This window comes from Ochotona curzoniae, unplaced genomic scaffold, assembly GCF_017591425.1.
Source record: "Ochotona curzoniae isolate NIBS_2020 unplaced genomic scaffold, NIBS_Ocur_1.0 contig_3819, whole genome shotgun sequence".
In the NCBI taxonomy this organism is placed as follows: domain Eukaryota; kingdom Metazoa; phylum Chordata; class Mammalia; order Lagomorpha; family Ochotonidae; genus Ochotona; species Ochotona curzoniae.
Genome location: NW_024466004.1, coordinates 40634417 through 40655523, shown reverse-complemented (window position 1 = coordinate 40655523; position 21107 = coordinate 40634417). Strand labels below are relative to the sequence as shown.

Below are 21107 nucleotides of genomic sequence, written 5' to 3'. Positions count from 1 at the left end.
TATCCAGCTCCCTGCTTGTGGCCTGGGAAATCAGTTGAGGGAAAAAAAAAGCTCTGGAGACCTGCATCCGTGTGGGAGAACTGGAGGAAGTTCCTGATTCCTGGCTTTGGATCGGCATAGCATCGGCCGTTGTGGTCACTTGGGGAGTGAATCATAGGATGGAAGATCTTCCTCTCTGTCTCTCCTCCTCTGTGTATCTGCCTTTCCAATAAAAAAAAAAAAATAAGTCTTTAAAAAAATCAGATCTACCAAATTGTTTTGCAAAATAGTTGTTCCATTTCATGTTTTTATCAGCAACGTGTGAGAGTCCTGGTACAGCCACATCTCGGCTAACATGTGCTCTGTCTGGTGAGCTATGCAGTAATATCTCATTTTACCTACCAGGAATCTTCTTTGGCCGTTCATATGAATTTTTTTGTCCCTTTCTGTTTTAAAATTAGGCTGTCCATTGCCTTACTAATGACTTTTGCAAGTTCTTTACAGATTCTGTTTACAAGTCTTTTGTTAGATTTATGATGATTTGAAAATATTTTCTCCCAATCTATGCCTTGACTTTTACTGTTCTAACAGTTTTATTTGAAGAATAGAAGTTTTATAAAATCAGATTTTGTGAAGCTTGGGGGAAAGTGCTATTCTGAAGAAATTTTTACCCAACCCAGGTTCATAAATACATTTTTTAAAAATTTACTAATGTTTTCGTTTATTTACAAGGCCGAGAAACAGGGAAAAGACCGAGCACTCTTGTGCGGACTCACTGCCCCAAAGCCTACAGTGGCTGGCAGTAGGAAGGGCTGGGACTGTGTCCTCCACGTGGGTGACAGCCAGGGCCAGGACTCCAGTCCACGCGCCCCAAGATGGGACGCGGGCAGGACGACTGGTATCTTAACATCTAGGACAAATGCCTGTCTTCGTAAATGCTTTCTTGTAGGAGTTTCATAGATTTTAGTTTTACAGTTAGGCCTGTGATCTATTTTGTGTTAGCTTTTATATATGGTGTAAGGTTTCGTTTGAAATTGATTTCTTTTGGTGTGAAGTTGTCCAGCTTGAGAATTGAAAGTCAGTTGTCTGTGTATGTGTAAGCTTATTTCTGGACTTCCTGATCTGTTTGGATAATCTTTATGCTGACACTGTGCCGTTTAGGCTTGATTTTAAGCTTCTTCCAACATAGGAGTTACGTTTTATCTTTTTTTGTTTTTGTTTTTTGTCAATAGTCACCCAGCAACTATCTTGGGCACATGAACAAATATATTTGTTGCATCCATGAGAAATCAAAATTTAAGGTATATTTAATATTTTGAAACTGATATGTTTGCTGTAGGAAGTCAAGGAAATATCAGAGGTTTTCAGGGAAGTTATTCATCTTGGGAATTTAACTTAAAAGCCTGTACTTGGTGAATTGAAATGTGAAACAGGGTGTCAATTGTGGTCTCTTAATCTCGCCATGCTTGTGTCCTTATGACTGTCTAAACATGACAACCTTTTTCCTTTCCTTTCAAAACTGATTTGAATTACCTATTATATCCCTCTCCTGCCTAGCTCCTTGCTGTTTGCTTTGAATTCACGGATCCTTCTCTAATGAGTTTTTTGTACTTATTTGTATTCTCTGCTAAGGTAAAATGCTTATCTTAAACACACAAAAATTTTTACTTAGCTGTGTTTTTTTCTCTAGCAGGAACTGCAACATTTTTTTTATTATTTAAGATTTATTTGAAGTGCAAACGAATGGGGGGCGCATCTTCCCACTTGCTGGTTTACTCCCCAAAGGCTATAGTGACTGGGCTGAGCTAGACTGAAGCCAGGAGCCAGGAGCTTCATCTGGGTCTCCCACGAGCGTGTCAGGGCCCAAGCACTTGGGGCCATCTTCCACTGCTTCTCTCGGGCTCTTAACAGAGAGCTAGATCAGAGGTGCAGCAGCCAATACTTGAACTGGTGCCCAGATGGGGTTCTGGCATTGTGAGTGGTGACTTAACTTGCTGTTCTAGAACTCCAGTCCCAAAACTATCGCAATTTTAAAACTATTTCTCCTTTATCAACCTCCCAGTTCTACATTGTCTTGTTGTAATGTCTGATTTTTTTTCTTTAAAGGTTTATTTATTTATTGGAAAGTCAAATATACAGAGAGGAGGAGAGACAGAGAGGAAGATCTTCCATCCGATGATTCACTCACTAAGTGACTGCAACGGCCGGTGCTGCGCTGATCCGAAGCCAGGATCCAGGAACTTCTTCCGGGTCTCCCACATGGGTGCAGGGTCCCAAAGCTTTGGGCCGTACTCAAATGCTTTCCCAGGCCACAGTTAGGGAGCTGGATGGGAAGTGGAGCTGCTGGGATTAGAACCGACTCACATATGGGATCCCGGCGCATTTAAGGCGAGGACTTTAGCCACTAGGCCATGCCGCCGGGCCTGTAATTTCTGATTTTAACTGAAGGAACTTAGATCTCTATATTGACTTAATTATTGGAGAGGCTGAGAGACAGAAAGCATGGTCTTCTCTCCTTTGGTTCATTCCCCAAGTGCCCAGGACAACCAGGGCTGGGCCAGGCCAATGGCAAGGGCTGCAACTCTATCTGAACCTGCCTTGTGTGTGTGTGTCAAGAGAACCAAGTCTTTGGGGCATCATCTTTGCCTACCGGGATAGGCGCTAGTATGAACCTGGATAGGAAGTGGAGTAGCAGCCTGGACCAGAACCAGGTACTCCGAGATGTTGGCATCCCAGACATTCCTAACAAGTGCACCAAACTCCTGCTCTGCAAGTGAGATTTAGCTAAAACTTCTTGTTGGTGTTTCTTTTTTTTTTTTTTAAAGATTTATTTTTATTATTTTTTATTGGAAAGGCGGATATACAGAGAGGAAGATCTTCCGTCCTATGATTCACTTCCCAAGTGAGCCGCAACGGCCGATACTATGCCGATCCGAAGCCAGGAGCCTCTTCCGGGTCTCCCACGCGGGTGCAGGGTCCCAAAGCTTTGGGCCGTCCTCGACTGCTTTCCCGGGCCACAGGCAGGGAGCTGGAAGGGAAGCGGGGCTGCCAGGGATTAGAACCGGCGCCCATATGGGATCCCGGGCGTGCAAGGCGAGGACCTTAACCACTTGAGCCACGGTGCCGGGCCCTGTTGGTGTTTCTTGGATGGTGCCACATATCTGAGTGTGTGCTTCTTCCTCTCTCTGCACCCCCGCCCCTCACAGAGTACATCCTTGAGCACTTTTTCAAAGAGAATAAATGAATATAAGTTTTCAGAGTCCCTGGATATCTGGAACATCTTTATTTTATTTTTACCTTTGCAAAAATGGCATTACTGGGCTGGGTGCGGTAGGCTAGTGGCTAAAGTCCTCACCTTCTATGTGCCGGGATCCCATATAGACCCCAGTTCTAATCCCGGCAGCCCCACTTCCCATCCAGCTCCCTGCTTGTGGGCTGGGAAAGCAGTCAAGGACGGCCCAAAGCTTTGGGACTCTACATTCATGTGGGAGACCTGGAAGAAGCTCCTGGCTCCTGGCTTTGGATCGGCTCAGCTCCAGCTGTTGCACCCGCTTGGGGAGTGAATCAGTGGACGGAAGATCTCCCTCTCTGTCTCTCCTCCTCTGTATGTCTGAGTTTCCAATAAAAATAAATAAATCTTTTTAAAAATTGGCATCACTGCTGTACACTCAGGTTCAAGGACACTTTCCTTCAGTGCTGTGGAGGTGACTCTGCTGTTCTGCAGGTGTGAATCTGAAGCCTTTCTGATTTCCTTTTGTGGGTAGTTGCTTTCATGTATGAGCTTGCAATTTTTATGCAGAGTTTCTCCCTTCTGTTTAGTGGGCTTGTCCATTTTGAGTTTTGTCTTCTTTAATTAGGAAAGGCTATGTGGGCTTCTGGATCTGCATGTAGCGTACGTTCCCTCTCCTTTTGGATCGTGTTTGGCAGGATAATGGGGTCCTGGTGTCACTTTCACTATTATTTCATTCTTTCCTGTGTTCTGTCCTCTCAGCGTGCTGAGAGCTGCACAAGCCAGTTCACTACTGCCCTCTTCATTTGTGTAGTATTCTGCTTTCCAATCCATGACGTCCCTGTTATATTTTTATATTTTAATTGTGTTTTTTTTGGTGACTTCTGTTGCTGTGTATTTGTTCTTGCTTAGTAAATGGCATATTTATCTCTGAATATTTTAATTATACTTAATTAAAGTGTGCTCTAATGCCTTCATTAGGTGATTCCTCGGGTGGAAACCGTACACTTTTTCCCTGTTATTGATTCTGCATTCCCTGCTGTCATCTTGATGTTCCTAAAATATGTGGCATTTGAAGAAATGCCTGGAGCGAAGATGGTGGCGCTGTCCCTGCTGTTTGGGGGTAGGAAGGTCACAGTGGCTTGAGCACAGAAGTGTGGATGCTCCAGTCTCCTCTGGGCATTGTCAGTCCCTGGGGCATTGCCCTCTGGCAGCTCTGCAATGGAGATGCCCTGCTGTGGTAGAGTGAGCTGGGGCGAGTGGACAGGGGTGCAGCCTTAGCTCCTCCCCCAAAGGGTGTCCCATAGTGAGCTTGTGGCTTGTCTTCAGATCTCTCTGTGTGGGCTTCCACCAGCACTGCCTTCTGAAACAGCGCGGCCTTTCAGTCACACATTCCATCTTCAGTCTGGTCAGTCTTCTGTCTTCAGCCTGGGAAGTGAACCAGTGGGTGAAAGAGGCTGGCTGTCCTGCCTTCCTGCCCGCCTGCCTTCCTGCCTGCCTGCCTGCCTGCCTGTCTGCCTGCCTGCCTGCCTGCCTTCCTGCCTGCCTGCCTTCCTGCCTGCCTTCCTGCCTGCTTGCCTTCCTGCCTGCCTTCCTGTCATTTGTACATGTTATTTTCTTTCTTTTATTTTTTTTTTTATTGGAAAGGCAAAAATACAGAGAAGGAGAGACAAAGATCTTCTGTCTGCTGGTTCACTCCCCAAGTGACCACAATGGCTGGAGCTGAGTCGATCCAAAGCCAGGTGCTAGGAGTTTCCTTCAGGTCTCCCATGTGGGTGCAGGGTCCCAAAGCTTTGGGCCGTCCTCGACTGCTTTCCCAGGCCACAAGCAGAGAGCTGGATGGGAAGTGGAGCTGCCGGGATTAGAACTGGGGTCTATATGGGATCCCGGCGCATTTAAGGGAGGATTTAGCCACTAGGCTATCATGCTGGGCCCACTTTTGTAATATATATACTTTTTTTTCCAGTATTCTTCCTCCTCAGCAGATAGCCTGGCTCTCTGCTTGGGGGGCTATGCATGATGGGGTTTGCACCCCTGACTCCCTACTGACTGTAGGCAGTGTTGTTGGCAAACCCTGTGCAGTTCTTCAGCAGCATTTAATGGACGTGGTGTAGACAATAGCAGCTCAATGCCTCTGGAGTACCCCAGGCCCAGTCTCTAGGCATGTGGACTGTGAATATGTCAGGGAGAGTTTTGTTTTTTTAAAGATTTCTTTCTTTTTCATTTGAAAGATTTACAGAGAGGCAGAGAGGGAAAGCTCTTGTGTCTGCTGGTTCACCCTCCAAAGGGTCACAACACTCAGAGTGGAGTTGAGTTAATCCACCACCAGGAGCCAGGAGTTTCTTCTGGCTCTCCTATAGTGGACCTAGGGGCCCAAAAGACTTAGGCCATCCTCTAGTGCTTTCCCAGCAGCTTGAGCAGCCGGAACTTGAGCCAGTACCACATGGGATGCTGGCGCTGCTGGCGGAAGCTTAATTTGCCACGCCATGGCTCTTGCCCCGGGGTGCTTGAAGCTGAATGCCAGCTCATGCTTCTGTTTCTTGTTAAGGCTTTCTGTTGCTGGTAATCCTGTGCCTTGTGTTGGTTGTCTTGCTGACTAGAAGGAGCTCATGGACCTCATTGCAGTTCTGATGTGTATTTCTCTGACAGCTAAGGACATAGAGCCTCTTTTTGTATGCTTATTGGCTGCTGGCGTATCTTATTTGGATAATGTCTGTTTAGATCCCTCTGCCCCCTCTTTGTATTTAATTTTATTTTATTGTTGAATTGTAAGGATTCTTTACATATTCAGGAGGCTAGACCTTTAACACCTAATATGATTTGTAATGTTTTCTCTCATTCTTTAGGTTTTATTTTCATTTTCTTTAAAAAATGTTTTAAAAAATTATTTATGGGCCCGGCGCGGTGGCGCAAGTGGTTAAAGGTCCTCGCCTTGCACGCCCGGGATCCCATATGGGCGCCGGTTCTAATCCCGGCAGCCCCGCTTCCCTTCCAGCTCCCTGCCTGTGGCCCGGGAAAGCAGTCGAGGACGGCCCAAGGCCGTCCCGCGTGGGAGACCCGGAAGAGGCTCCTGGCTTAGGATCGGCATAGTATCGGCCCATTGCGCTCACTTGGGGAGTGAATCATCGGACGGAAGATCTTCCTCTCTGTCTCTCCTCTCTGTATATCCACCTTTCCAATGAAAAAATAATAAAAATAAATCTTTAAAAAAATTATTTATTAATTTCGAAGGCCATTGTAGAAAGGGGGAGAAAGATCTCCATGTACTGATTCACTTTCCAGATGGCCGTACTTTCCAGAACCTGGTCAGGCTGAAGCTAGGAGCTTCATCCAGGTCCACTTGGGCCTTCTTTTGCTTTTCCTTGGCCATCAGCAGGGAGAAGTTGAGCAGCCTGGATGTGAACTGGCACCCATCTGGGCTGTAGCTTTACCTGTTCCATGACAACGCTGGCCCTCTAAAAAATCTTGATAAGTCCAATGTATCAACTTTTTTCTTTCTAAAATTGTGTTTACTTAAAGACTGTATATATACACACGCAGAGGAAGATTTCTATTACTGGTTCACTTCTCAAATACCAGCATCAACTCAAGAGGGGCTGGGCCCAAATCGGGAGCCCAGATCTCCGGCTTGGTCAATGGGTGACAGGGACTCGGGTACCTGAGCCGTGACCTGCTGCTTCCCCAGGGACACCTTAGCGGAAGCATAGTGGTCACAAACTTCCCCAGTGGCGTCTGAAGCACTGCATCAGATGTCTCGCCCCGTCTGATTACTTGTTTTTGCTGTCAGAACTAAGAAATTGTTGCGTAACTCACAATTGCCAAGATTTTTGTCCATTTTAAGTTTCCTTTTAAGAGTTTCATAGTTTTGGCTCTTAAATTTAGAAATGTGGTCACTTTGAGGCACATATGATACAAGGTAAGGATCTGCTTCACTTATTTGCAAAGGAAAAACCAGTTTACCCAACACCATTTGCCGACTTTTAGGTCTTTGATCCAATTTAATTATCACAATAACTCAGATTTATTTTCATTATCAGCTCCCTTTTATAGAATTATATTTTAAAATGTTATTTATTTGGGAGACAGAGAAAATCAGAAAGCAAGAGAAGGCATCGCATCTGCTGGCTCGTTGCCCAGACACCTGCTGCGGCCATGGCTCAAGCTGGGTCTCCCACGGGGTAACTGGGATGCAGCTACCTGAGCCATCCTCCTCCTGCAGCTAGAGAACAGGGAGCTGGAGTCAGGAACAGAACAGAGCCTGGAACCCAGACACTGTCACCTGACCTGGGTGTCCATGTCCCAGTGATTGCTTCACGTGCAGGGCAGAAACCCGCTCCATAGCATGAGAACTTTGAATCTGAGTCTTAAAAGCTTAGTATCTTGCCCAAGGCCTCCTGGCCCCTACTTTGGGTCTTGCTGACTTCAGCTTCTGACCCTCAGCTGGCAGGCTGACACTTCCTTCACTTCTGTGAGTTGCATACATGTTTAGTCCAGTAGGAAGGCTGTTTGCTTAGAAATAAAGAATATCATGAGACTAATCCTGTATGCCTTGATAACAGAGAAAGCCCTACAGGGTTTCCAATTTTTATACATTCCTACTTAGTAATGGTTAAATCCTCTAGGAGTCTTAGCCAAGGGTTTTAAGATTGGATTATTACCAGGGACTAGAGTAGTGCTGCCCTGTAGAATTTTGTTGTTGTTGTATTGCAAATGGGTGATGCAGCCAGAGTCCTTACCTAAGTACTGTGTTATGCTCCACAGAAGCCAGGGCTGTGGCACAGTGGGCTGGTAAGCAACCACTTGGGATGCCCTCATCTCATATTGGGGCATTACTTCCTATCTGCCTCATGCCGATGCATGTGGGAAAGCAGTGGAGGATAAGCCGAGTGCTTAGACCCTGTCACCCACATGGGAAATTCGAATGAAGCTCCCAGCTCCTAGGATCAGCTTAGCCCAGCCCCAGCTGTTGGGACCATTTGGGGAGTGAACCTACGGATGGAAGATTCAATCATTTTCTCTCTCTCCTTCCCTTCCCTGACCCTCTTCCCTTTCTTCCCTACCTTTCCAATAAACAAATAAACCTTTTAAAAATTATTGGCATCCATGAATACATAAGGAATTTCTGAAAAATTTGTAGAAGATATGTATTCTGAAAAAAATGATGCATGGATTTAAAAATTTTTTTTGCATAAAAACAAATATCTTAAACTTAACAGAAATTATTTATTTGAAACACAAAGAAAGACAAACATGGATCTTTCATCTGATAGTTCACTCCCGGCAAGTCTAAAGGGGCCAAGGGGTCAGGCCAAAGCTAGGAGTCTGGAACTCAATCCAGATTGCCCACGTGGGTAACAGGGACCTAAATACTTGAGCCATCCCCTGTTGCCTTCCCGGGGTGCACATTAACAGGGAGCTTGGTCTGAAACCCAAGCATTACAATATGGCCAGAAGAGGGTGACACACAGCTGTCAGCTCCAGGAACCCTGGGTCCTTCTCATCCTGGAGACCCAGCCGAACTGGTGTGGCGCGTTGCCTCAGGCTGCGTGGAGTAGGTGGCCAGGCAGCCTCCTGCTGGGCTCTGCGCCCCGGGAGCAGGAGGACGCCACAGCACCACGCACGTGTGAAGCCTGGCAGAGCAGCCTCCGCTGGAAGAAGCAAAAGCCCAGCTTGGCCACCCAGCCTAGCCACCCAGAGCCTGGTGCTCAGTCTCCGTCTGATTCTGTGGTTTCTGCAGTTCTGGACTTCAGCGACCCGTTCAGCTCGGAGGTGAAGCCCAGGATCCTGCTGATGGGCTTGAGGCGGAGCGGCAAGTCGTCCATTCAGAAAGTCGTCTTCCACAAGATGTCGCCCAATGAGACGCTCTTCCTGGAAAGCACCAACAAGATCTGCCGGGAGGACGTCTCCAACAGCTCCTTTGTCAACTTTCAGATTTGGGATTTCCCCGGGCAGATCGACTTCTTCGACCCCACCTTTGACTACGAGATGATCTTCCGGGGCACAGGAGCCCTCATCTTCGTTATCGACTCCCAGGTAAAGCTGACTTTCCCGGTGTTCGGGACAGCACCCCTTCCCCACCATGGGGGCTGGCTTTTTGTTTGTTGCTAGATTTGAACTGGACTTTTCTTTTACACACATTTCTGCCATGGCCCGGGGCATTTGGGAGGAAGAAGCCGGGTCCAGAGCCGCAGCCCACCCTTGGGGAACTGTGTCTGCCTCAGCGGCTGGCAATTCTCCACAAGCCTGCCAGGCAGCAGTTAGCCGAGGTTGGGAAATACCAAAGGCCTTAAGAAAGTTCATGGAAAATGGGTATTATGAAAGGACTGCGCATGGATTTAAATTATTTTTAGTGGCACCAAATCTTCATAAGCTTTTGGGAGAACCTTTGCATGCATCAACCCACCCTCCCTGTGGGGTCCTGGGTAGACAGGGATACGAGATTACAGGTTCCTTGCACCAAAATAATGAATGCAAGTTTATATAGGATTTCTTATGACGTTCTGAGTGTGAGAAAGGATCTTTCAAAATCACATTTTTATCAGTGTTGTTAGTCCATAAATGGCTGTTCTGTGTGTTTTCTAAAGAAATTTAAAAAGTGAACCTTGAGATACGTCTGTCTCTAAACTAGGCATATTTGATGTTTCTCCATTTAATTTACATGTCCAGGCTCCAGCAAGACGGGGTTTGACATTAGTTTTGTTGGAGTTTCCTCTGTATCTAGATGTAAACCTTGAGAAATTTGGTTCACAAATAAGCAGGTGGTTGAGGAGAGGGGGAGTTTTGCTGTAGCTGTAGTCTTGATTATTGAATGTCCTCCCAAGGAATATTCCTCTTAATTATGCAGCTTGTGGCACGCACACATGCACACATACACAGACACGCACACTCACACACAGTGGCTTTAGGCTTGGGAACAGACCCCCAGGGCAGGTCCTTCTGGGGTTTGCAGGAAGCAGAGGACTGGGAGCCCCTCCACCCAGAGATCATGAGACTCAGGACAGCATCGGAGAAGGTACCCTCGCCTGTGGGCTCCATGCCCCCTGAGGTCCGTCTCTGTGGTTGTGCCAGGGGAGGGAGGAAAGGCAAGCCGGGGCCCAGGTACAGGAGCCAGATCCCCTTCAGGAAGGCGCCTGAGTCACAGAGTTGGGGCACAGCTGCTCTTGTCTCCTCATATCATGGAGGACCTCTGAGAAGGGGTGCGTGACCATGGCCCAGCTGAAGGCCCTCCCAGGGCTTTCTGGCACTGTCAGCATTGACAGGCAGCAGGCCCTTGAGGCATGTGCCAGCCAGACCCTGAAGTTCAGGCCTTTATGCTTGCCTGGCCTGATGGCCCCAACTATCAGACAGGTGGCTAGCTGCGGGGATGTATACCCAGCCTGCCCTGCCATGGGTTCCTGAGGGATCAGCAAGGAAGTGCTGTGAAGGCTTTGTGATGACAGCCCTGAGCCTGCGCTTGCAAGCTGGCCTGCGACAGGGCATCGTAAACCTGCTCAGGGAACTAGCTGTCTGTTCAGTACAATAGTGGAACTTTCTTTTCCACATGGCTGCACTGTGGACTATGGGCACATGGCCATGTGGTTATAGGGGTTCTTTCTTTCCTTTTGTGCTGGGGGTACAGGGGGGAGAGCCTTTAAGTCCAGGGCCTGAGCTGTGAACAGCCATTCACTCTCCTTCCCTGGGCCCACCTAGAAATGTCCAGGTCATGCATGTCTGCAGACACCTGCAGTGCGTCCAAGGCCTGCTGTCAGCAGCTGCTCTCCTGGCTGTCCCACTTGTACTGACCTGTTTCCTGGCCCATCTGTGGCCTTGGCAGGCTCCCTTGACTTCCTGTCACAGGTCTGCCAGCACCATGAATTAGGGAGCTTAGAGCCTGAGGGTGGCAGATAGGGGGTACTGGCAGCGGGAGGGTGAGGTGGGAGACAGCTGTCGTGCCCGTCTTCCTCTCTGGGCTCTGTTTCCTCTGTAGGTCTGCATGAGGCTATTTTGTACAGCTGGGGGCCCTGGGTGGCACTGGTTATGACCCTGCCCAAGGGTGAGTAGATTGCAATCAGGTGACTCACCAGGGGAAGGCCAGGGCTTACTATTTACTTAACTAGTGTGGCGTGCTTATGGTTTGTGTTCAGGGAATCAAAACTTCAGTGCAGATCTGTCTTAGGCATTCATGCCATGGCCAGAATGGTACCAGTGCCTTGTTTTTACATTGTACCTGTAATTTGCTCTCAAAATTAACTATACATGACAAGCATATATTCAGACTTGAACTTCAGTTGGGGATTGGTAAATTATTTTTTAGTTTATATCCTCTCCTGGGATTTTTCTTAGGCTAGTGAGCAGAGGAAGAGGTAAGTTTTTAAAAAGATGTATTTAGTTTATTTGAAAGGCAGAGTTACAGAGAGAGAGGGAAAAACAGGGAGAGAGGTCTTTGATCCACTGATTCATTCCCTAAATGGCAACAGTGGCTCAAGCTGAGCTAGTCTGAAGCCAGGAACTTCTTCCAGGCCTCCCACATGGCTGCAGGGACCTGTATTTCTCTGCCTTTCCAGGCATATTTGCAAGGAGCTGGATCAGAAGTGGAACAGCCGGGGATTGAGCTAGTGCCTGTATGGGATGCCAGGGCCACGGGCTATGCCACAGTCCCGGCAGCTACATTGCACTTTTAAAACAAGTAGGAAAAGTATCATTGAGTTCGTTTCAGAGCCTGCTACACCTTTTATCTGGAAGCAGACTGTGTGGTCCGAGTACAAGTACCACAAGGGGGAAGACCAGCAGCCACAGCGGCCCTGCCTTCATTGCCAAGGAGGACTATTTTGGTCTGACATCTCATGTTTTATTTTTTGCTTCTGAGTTTCTCACAGTCACAAGATGGCTAGATAAATATGTCTCCATGGAGAAAATGTGTCCTCACAGAACACTGTGGAATGAAAACAAAAGAAAGCAAGAGTGGTTTTCTGTGAGGCAAGTGTGTGACAGTGTTCCCTGCAGAACCCGTGGCTGCCCCCATCTCACAGCCACTGCTCCAGACAGCATCTTCCTAGCCTCTGTTGGTGACAGCAGCTTGTGTATGTCTGAGAGTTCATTTCAGAGCAGAAACTAGGTATGGGGGAACACAGCAGCGGACACAGCAAAACTCACATGCCACTGCTAGGTTCTCTTAAATCAAGTCTTTTCTGCTTCTTTGTGTTAGGTTTCGGCCCTGTAATTCTGTGCTGCTTGCCTGTTGGTTGGGAGCCAGTGCATACTGGGTAGGGAGGTTAGAAGAGCAGTGTCTAATCTTTGGAGATGCGAGGGGCTCTCCTTACATCGCGATGTAGAAGTAAATGGGCAGGTAGCTGGGTTAGGTGTGCTGGGCTGGGAGTCACAAGCCCCCACATGCAATTCTATCTTCCTATTTGTCAGTTAAAATGCCCCCTTTCCTGGGATGCATCTGCTTCGTTCAACACCAAAGAATCAGATGTCCTGAAAATGTGCACATTAAAGCTCCTTGTGGTGCAGTATAATTCCCAGGTGGCCTCATGTCTCTGGCAGCCCCATCCTCTACCTCCGAACATGGCCCAGCTCCTGACACCACAGCTGGAGGGGCTGTGCAAGTGCCTTTTACTCTCTGCCTTTCCACACCACTCCTCCCTTCCATATGGGATCCCAACGGATGCTAGGTGAGGATTTAGCCACTAGGCTATCACTCCAGGTGGTTAATATGAGTTTTAAGTGCAGGTGTTCCATGAGCGGTCAGAATCCCGGGCATTGCTGACTCTAGCTTCCTGCCAGTGTGCACCCTAGGGGGCATCGAATGACGACTCAAGAACTAGGGTATCAGCTGCCCTCGTGGGAATCTCAGATTGAGGTTGTTGCTTCAGGCCTCAGCTGGGCCCTGCCCTTACTGAGGTAGGCTTTGGGGATGTGAACGAGCAGATGAAGGCATCTGTTTCCCTATCTAGTAAAATAGAAATTAAAAATGTTCAGAATAGCAGTGTATTTTGATGAAAAATGCCTTGAAATTGGAGCATCGATTCTTTGCATTTCTCATAAACTTTTTGAAGACTCCCAAGTATGCATGGACATCAGATATGTTGTGTGTTGTTTTTTTGGTTTTTTTTTTTGTAACAAAATACACTTCTAATCCTATTTTCCATGAACTTTTCTGAAGTTCCCTCATAGGTCTAGGAAGGAAAAAAAGTAGTATTGTATTGTTTGGGGAATTGCTGTAGACCGGGGCATGGCAGGCTTTCTCAAGGGCCAGACAGTAAGGAACTGAGAGCTGAGGGTTCTCTGCAGAGGAGAGCTATCCCGCACAGTAGCTGCAGGTAGTCTGTGAACAGTGAGCAAGGCTGTGTTCCCTAACCAGGACAGGCAGTGAGCCTGAGGGTCAGGATTTGCTAGATTCTGCCATAGACAAGTGGTTTTTGTTTAAAGGTTTAATTATTTGTGTGAAAAGTAAACTAACAGAGAGAAAGAGAATTGGAGAGGGATCGTTAATCTGTTGATTCCCTCCCCAAATGGCTACTGTGATGGAGGCTGGTCCATTCCCATCAGCAGGAAGCTGGATTGGAAGCAGAGCAGCTAGGACTTAAACTGTGGCTACGCTATGGGATGCCAGCACCGCAAGCAGAGGCTTAATGTAACTGTACCATAATGCTGGCCGCAGGGACCAATGATTCCCCAGCTGCCTCCCTCCCCCCCCCGCCCCAGCACTCTCTATCATGTCCTTGTCTCTCATTGGACATCACAGTCCACCAAGACATGTGAAAGGCTGGAAGAGGTAGCAGTCCCTGGCAGGTCCCAAGTAGTGCAATGTGGACTCTTTCTCTTCCTTGAACTACAATTATGGCTGTCCTCAGCTTCAATTCTAACTGGCTGAGTCAGCTGCAGTTTTTTTTTTTTAAAGATTTATTTTTATTATTTTTTCATTGGAAAGGTGGATATACAGAGAGGAGAGACAGAGAGGAAGATCTTCCGTCCAATGATTCACTCCCCAAGTGAGCGCAATGGGCCGACACTATGCCGATCCGAAGCTAGGAGCCTCTTCCGGGTCTCCCACGCGGGTGCAGGGTCCCAAAGCTTTGGGCCGTCCTCGACTGCTTTCCCAGGCCACAGGCAGGGAGCTGGAAGGGAAGCGGGGCTGCTGGGATTAGAACCGGCGCCCACATGGGATCCCGGGCGTGCAAGGCGAGGACCTTTAACCACTAGGCCACGCTGCCGGGCCCAGCTGCAGTTTTAATTTTTATTCGTCTCATTCTGTTTTAAAAACAGAAAGGGATCTTCCTCTGCTGGTTCACTCCCCAAATGCCCACCACAGCCAGGGTTGGACCAGCTTAATGCCAGCAGCCTGGATAGAACTCTGTCTCAGTCCTCTACATGGGTGCAGGAGCCCCAAGCATTTGGGCCATTGTCCTCTGCCCGGCCAGAGGGCACATTAGAAGTCGAAGAATGAGGCATTTGCAAGTGTCCCAAGCAGGAACTTGAACCTCTGTGTCAACAGCTGATGCAGCTACATTTTTTTTTAAAGGTTTATTTATTTTTATTGCAAAGTCAGATATACAGAGCCTGGCGGCATGGCCTAGCAGCTAAAGTCCTTACCTTGAACGCACTGGGATCCCATATGGGTGCCGGTTCTAATCCCGGCAGCTCCACTTCCCATCCAGCTCCCTGCTTGTGGCCTGGGAAAGCAGTCGAGGACGGCCCAAAGCTTTGGGACCCTGCACCCGTATGGGATACCTGGAAGAGATTCCTGACTCCTGGCTTCAGATCGGTGCAGCACCGGCCGTTGTGCTCACTTGTGAGTGAGACATCGGACGGAAGATCTTCCTCTCTGTCTCTCCTCCTCTCTGTCTATCTGACTTTCCAATAAATAAATAAATCTTAAAGAAAAAGTCAGATAGACAGAGAGAAGGAGAGACAGAGAGGAAGATCTTCCATCCGATGATTCACTCCCCAAGTGGCTGCAATGGCTGGAGCTGAGCCAATCCAAAGCCGAGAGCCAGGAGCTCTTCCGGGTCTCCCATGCGGGTGCAGGGTCCCAAAGCTTGGGCCATCCTTGACTGCTTTCCCAGGCCACAGTTAGGGAGCTGGATGGGAAATGGAGCTGCCAGGATTAGAACTGGCACCCATATGGGATACGGGTGCATTCAAGGCGAGGACTTTAGCCACTAGGCCATGGCACTGGGCCCCAGCTGCATCTTTTAGCCTTCCTTTTTTCTTGTCTTTGTTAACATAACTCAGGTTTTTCAAGCCTGAATTCCATGAAGCCAGCTTTCTTTTGGGGGATTGTGGGAGGAGAGAGGGGGGACTGCAAAATATTTTGAGGCTGCTAGGCACATAGTGCAGAGCATGTGTGTGGCAAGCTCAGGAATACAAGCGGTTTCTCTCACAGGTGTGTGGAAAGCTCAGGAAGGCAGGCAGCTTCTCTCACGGGCGTCACTTCTGTCCACAGGATGACTACATGGAAGCCCTGGCCAGGCTGCACCTCACGGTGACCAGGGCCTACAAGGTGAACACCGACATCAACTTCGAGGTGTTCATTCACAAAGTGGATGGCCTGTCAGATGACCACAAAATTGAAACCCAGAGAGATATTCACCAGAGAGCAAATGATGACCTGGCCGATGCTGGATTGGAGAAAATTCACCTGAGGTGAGAATGGAAGTCCCCTGGGGATCCCAGGAAAGGATGGGGAACAGAGAGGTTGGGGCCCCAGAATCCACACTATGGGTCTAGCACGGCTAGTCAGTCACCTCATGCACCCACAGATGCCATGTTGGAACTTGGGGGAAAGAATGAGGGTGTGCAAGCTCATTCCAGCTTGCTGGGGAAGCTGTTGCATTTTGGTTATAGGTATTTTAATTGGTCAGAGTCAGGGTTCTCCCACTCACAAATAAACCGTAACATAAAACCTATGAATACAAGCTATGAAGTCAGTGCTGAAGTTTATGTGTTCCCCCTGCCCCCCAATATTTACTTTTGTTTGAAAAGCACATTTGACAGAGCTCTTTCATCCACTCTCCAAATGGCTGCAAAGACCAGAGCTGAGCCTGGGTGAAATTGGGAACCAGGAGCTTCTTCCAGGTCTCCCACATGGGTGAAGGAGCCCAAGCACTTGGGCCATCTCCACTGCTTTCCCAGGCCACGAGCAGGAGCTGGATAAGAAGTAGAACAGGCAGGACATAAACCAGCTGTCCATATGGAATGCCAGCGCCACAGGATGGAGGATTAGCCAACTTTGGTGCTGCAGTTTATGTTTCTTAAGAAACAGAATCATCCCCATAATCAATAATAAAGGCATAGCGTGAAAGTAATTCAAAGAAAACCCACAGAGCAAAGCAACTTTTCGGTGATTGGTTTTTGGTGGAGTAGTATATGCAGCATTTGCTTTCCAAATCGTGGATATAGCAGCAGCTCCTGGGGGGCTCAGGTCAAGGTGAGCTGGTGTGGGTGCTCCTGCAGATGGTGGGGAAGCCATGTGTGCTCAGTGCTACACCCCTAAGCTCTGCAGTTACCAGACGAGGCCAGGCACAGGTGGGCAGGAATAACTTTATAAAGTGCTTGCTTTCCACCACGATCATCATGAATTCCGAAGGGAACTATCCCGTGTGTTAGAGATGTAGTTATTGAAGACAGATGACGGAGATTATGAAATAGCTGACACAGCTATTGCTCGGTCACAGGAACAGCATGATGAAATATTGTTTCCTCTTTCAGCTTCTATCTGACGAGCATATACGATCATTCGATATTTGAAGCTTTTAGCAAAGTGGTGCAGAAATTGATTCCACAGCTCCCGACTCTGGAGAATTTGCTAAACATCTTTATCTCCGTAAGTCAGTCATGTGCACCTGTTAGAATCTTTGCAGAATTTGAAGAAAGTATTGCAAAAGCAAAAACAGTCTTACTGCTGGTTACTTTCAGAGCATTTCAATGTTGTTTAAGGACTACTTCGAAAGTTCACTGCTACATACCGGTTTAGATCCTTTACCGTTTAAGTCCCAGAAAAGATTCCGGTACTCCATTGATTTAATTGTGTGAAATACTCAAATTGTAGACAGTCATTCTACATTTGCGGGATCCTCACTGAGGTAGGAAACATATCTGTGACATTGGCAATGAGACTTTTCCTGTGGAGTAGCTGGGAAGGGTGTGCTGCCTGAGCCTGCAGACTGCCCACCCAAGGGCAGCTCTGTCGAGCAGCAAGAGGTGGATCTGCTGGGTGTGCTCAACAGCTACTCTGTCATCATACAATTTTGGGTTAGTTTGTGCAGATTTTTATGATTTAGTTTTTGACTCACACTCAGGAAATTTAGTGGTTTTTTACTTGATCTTTTTCTAATTGCAGGTACATTTCTAAGAGTTAAGAAGTACTGTCTAATTTGTTCACCTAAAATAAATAATATGTGATAATTTAACTTTTCATTTAAAAAAATATATTTATTGAAAGAGTTACAGAGAGGGAGAAACAGAGAAAGATCTTGTATCTGCTGGTTCCCTCCCCACATGGCTACCATGCCACGCTGGGCTAGCTCTAAGCCAGGAGCTTCATCCAAGACTCCCACGTGGGTGAAATGGTCTCCAGCTCTTGGGACATTTTCCTTTGCTTTTCCCAGGCACATTAGCAGGAAGCTCAATGGGAAGTAGAGCAGTGGGGATATGAACCAGTGCCCATGGGGCCTTTACGAGCTATGCCACAATGCTGACCCTGCTGTTCATTTCTTATGCAAATATTGTAGTTTATGGCAATGAAGTTTAAATTGTGATAAAATGGTATGATTCAAATGTTTAGAAAATCTCTGCTAGCTCATGGTTTGTGTTGAGGCTGATGTGTCATTTTATGTAACAACCTATGATTTCAGCAATGTCTGATTTCAACCATTACTTCCAGGTAGCATCTTCTTTTTGTTTCAGAATTCGGGAATCGAAAAGGCATTTCTTTTTGATGTGGTCAGCAAAATCTATATCGCAACTGACAGTACTCCAGTGGATATGCAAACCTATGAACTCTGCTGTGATATGATAGATGTGGTTATTGACATTTCTTGTATTTATGGGTAAGTGAAACATTTTTAAAAAAACAAAAATATTTATCTGAAAGGCAGAGTTATAGGGAGAGAAAGATCTTCCATCTGTTGATTCATTTCCCAAATAGCTACACAGCCAGGACTAAGCCAGGCCAAAGCCAGGAGCCACGAATTTCTTCAGGTCTCCCACATGAGTATGGGGACCCAAGGACTTCAGTAGTCTGCTGCTTTTTTCCCAAGAGTACTAGTAGGGAGTTGGGTCAGAAGTTAAACACAAGCCTCAGGTGAAATATTCTTTAAGACCACAGTCACCCCATCCTTCTCTTTCATAAGTTTGAGGTGTTTTGCCATGTACTAACCTGCCTTAGTGTTTTTGATTTGAATGACTGAGATCTGTAAATAAATATACCATTTAGTCTGCATAATAATAATAATAATAACACTTAGTTGTGGAGCAGATAATATCACTTAATCTTGAAAGATTTATTTATTTGAAAGTCAGAGATACAGAGAAAGAAAAGGAAAAACAGAGGGAAAGAGATCTTCTAGCTGCTTGTCCACTTCCGAGATGGCCACAGTAGCCAGGGCTGGGCTAGGCCGAAGCCAGGAGCTTTGTCTGGGTAGAAGAGCCCAAGCAATGCTTTTCTCAGGCTATTAGCAAGAAGCTGGATTGGAAGTGGAACAGCTGAGATTCAAACCAGTGCAAATATAAAATAGTAGTGCCAAAGGCCCTGCTGGCTATGCCACAGTGCCACTCTCTAATCTTTGTTAAAATAAGATTTATTTTATTTTTGGGGCCAGTGCTGCGGCTAAGCCTCGGCCTACAGTGCCAGCGTCCCATATAGACACCAGTTCGAGTCCCAGCTGCTCCCTGCTAATCATCTGGGTGAAGAGCAGAGAATGGCTCAACTTCCAGGGATCCTACATCCACATGGGAGGCTCAGGAGAAGTTTCTGGCTTCAGATCGGCTCAGCTCCGGCCATAGCAGCAATCGGGAGTGAACAAGAAGATGGAAGATCTCTGTGTCTCTCCTTCTTTCTGTATTTCAAATAATAAATACATAAGATTTAGTTCATATATTTGAGAGGCAGAATGACAGGGAGTGAGGGAGACAGGGAGGGAGGAAAAAGAGAGAAAGAGTTAGTTCTTTTTTTCTGATGGTTCACTCCCCAAATGGCTGCAGAAGCCAGAGCTGGGCCAGGCTGAAACCTGGATCCTGGAGTACCAGCTGATTCTGCCATGTATGTGGCAGGAGCCCAAGTACATGTGCCATCCTCTGCTGCTTTCCCAGGGACATCAGCAAGAAGCTGGTCAGAAGTGAAGCAGCTGGGACTCCAACCAGCACTATAGTATGGGATGGCATGTTGTAAGCTGTGGCTTAACTTGCTGTGCCACAACGCCGGGCCCCATCCCATTCCTGTTCCACAAAGCAGGAATTTCTGTTGTCCAGTTATAGAAACTGCAGCTCTGATTGGTTCAATCTCTAACCTGAGGTTGAATTCAGGTCTGTCTGATTGCAGTTCTTCTAAAGAATCATTGAACATGGTGGCCCGATGCAATGGCCTAGGGGCTAAAGTCCTCGCCTTGAATGCACTGGGATCCCATATGGCCGCCAGTTCTAATCCCGGCAGCTCCACTTCCCATCCAGCTCCCTGCTTGTGGCCTGGAAAAGCCGTCAAGGATGGTCTAAGCTTTGGGACCCTACACCTGCATGGGAGACCTGGAGAAAGTTCCTGGCTCCTGGCTTTGGATCGGCTCAGCTCCTGCCGTTGTGGTCACTTGGGGAGTGAATCATCGGATGGAAGATCTCCCTCTCTGTCTCTCCTCCTCTCTGTATATCTGACTTTGCAATAAAAATAAATAAATCTTTAAAAAAAAAGAATCAGTGAACATGACATGATGCTACATATACTTGGAAGAAACCAGTGACTTCCTCCCAAACAGATATCTTAACATTTCTGTCATACTCTTATAAAAGTTAACTGCTAATTTTTCAAAAAATAAGATTTGATTGTCTATGGGCAGCAGAAAATTATGAACAATAGTGCCTGATGATTTTGGTGTTATTTTTAATTATGGTCTTATAGTAGAAAATAGAGCTCCCTATGCTTTAGAAGAATCTAAACTGTACAAGGAGTGGGGAGCATTGAGAATGTCAGCTGACATCCACTAGTCTGGATAAGCAGAGCAGGTGTCTCACAGAGGGGCTGGGTGTGAACTGACGGCTCATCGGTCATCGCCCAGTGTGAAGGTAGCGTCTTTTACGTTGGGCCTTTACATCCTGTCTAGTCACGAGGTGACTAAGGAGAGCTGCTTCCTCGTTCCCCAGTGCCCGAGGTCTACCTCGCACAGGTTGATAGCTTTAGATGGTGTGAGGATCTCTCGCCATTCCTTTCTTCAGTGACAGAGATCATTGGGATTTCTTTCTTTGTTATTCCCTTACGCACTGGGGAGGGATTAGTGCTGGTTGGTAGTGGCGGCAGATTGTGGGGAGTAGCGCATGTTCCGGTTCCTAGTTGCAGCACCTGGTAGAAACTGGCTAAATATTGTTGTCCCATATACTCAGACTGGATCTGTAACTCTGCCGCCATCTGCCTCATTTCCCAGGGTTCCTGCCCTGCAGTATCCTATTTGTAAATGTAAGTGGATGACCTTGAAATAGTCACCGGAAACCAATGAGCCCTGATTACAGTCTAGATTGCTGTGGTAATCAAGTACAATGAACAACACAATTAATCTGGCACATATTTAACGATATGCATGCTCATTATTGTGCCATATGGTAATTAGATATAAGCGGTAAGTTGTTCATGTAAATGATGTTAATCAGAGTTGCTTTATTCCAGCTAAAACAAACACAGGGAGGCAGGAGCAGCAGGAGGAAGTGGGGCTGGGCT

General features: G+C 47.1%; 1 protein-coding gene across 1 annotated transcript in view; it reads left to right on the top strand.

The window, feature by feature from the left end:
- Positions 1-21107, top strand: part of RRAGD (Ras related GTP binding D) — a 41941-nt gene that overhangs the window by 10210 nt on the left and 10624 nt on the right. The window contains exons 2-5 of the mRNA XM_040983766.1: positions 8946-9241; positions 15636-15835; positions 16901-17015; positions 18098-18240. Of these exons, the coding sequence (XP_040839700.1) occupies positions 8946-9241; positions 15636-15835; positions 16901-17015; positions 18098-18240 (754 nt within the window). The remainder of the gene's footprint in view (positions 1-8945; positions 9242-15635; positions 15836-16900; positions 17016-18097; positions 18241-21107) is intronic.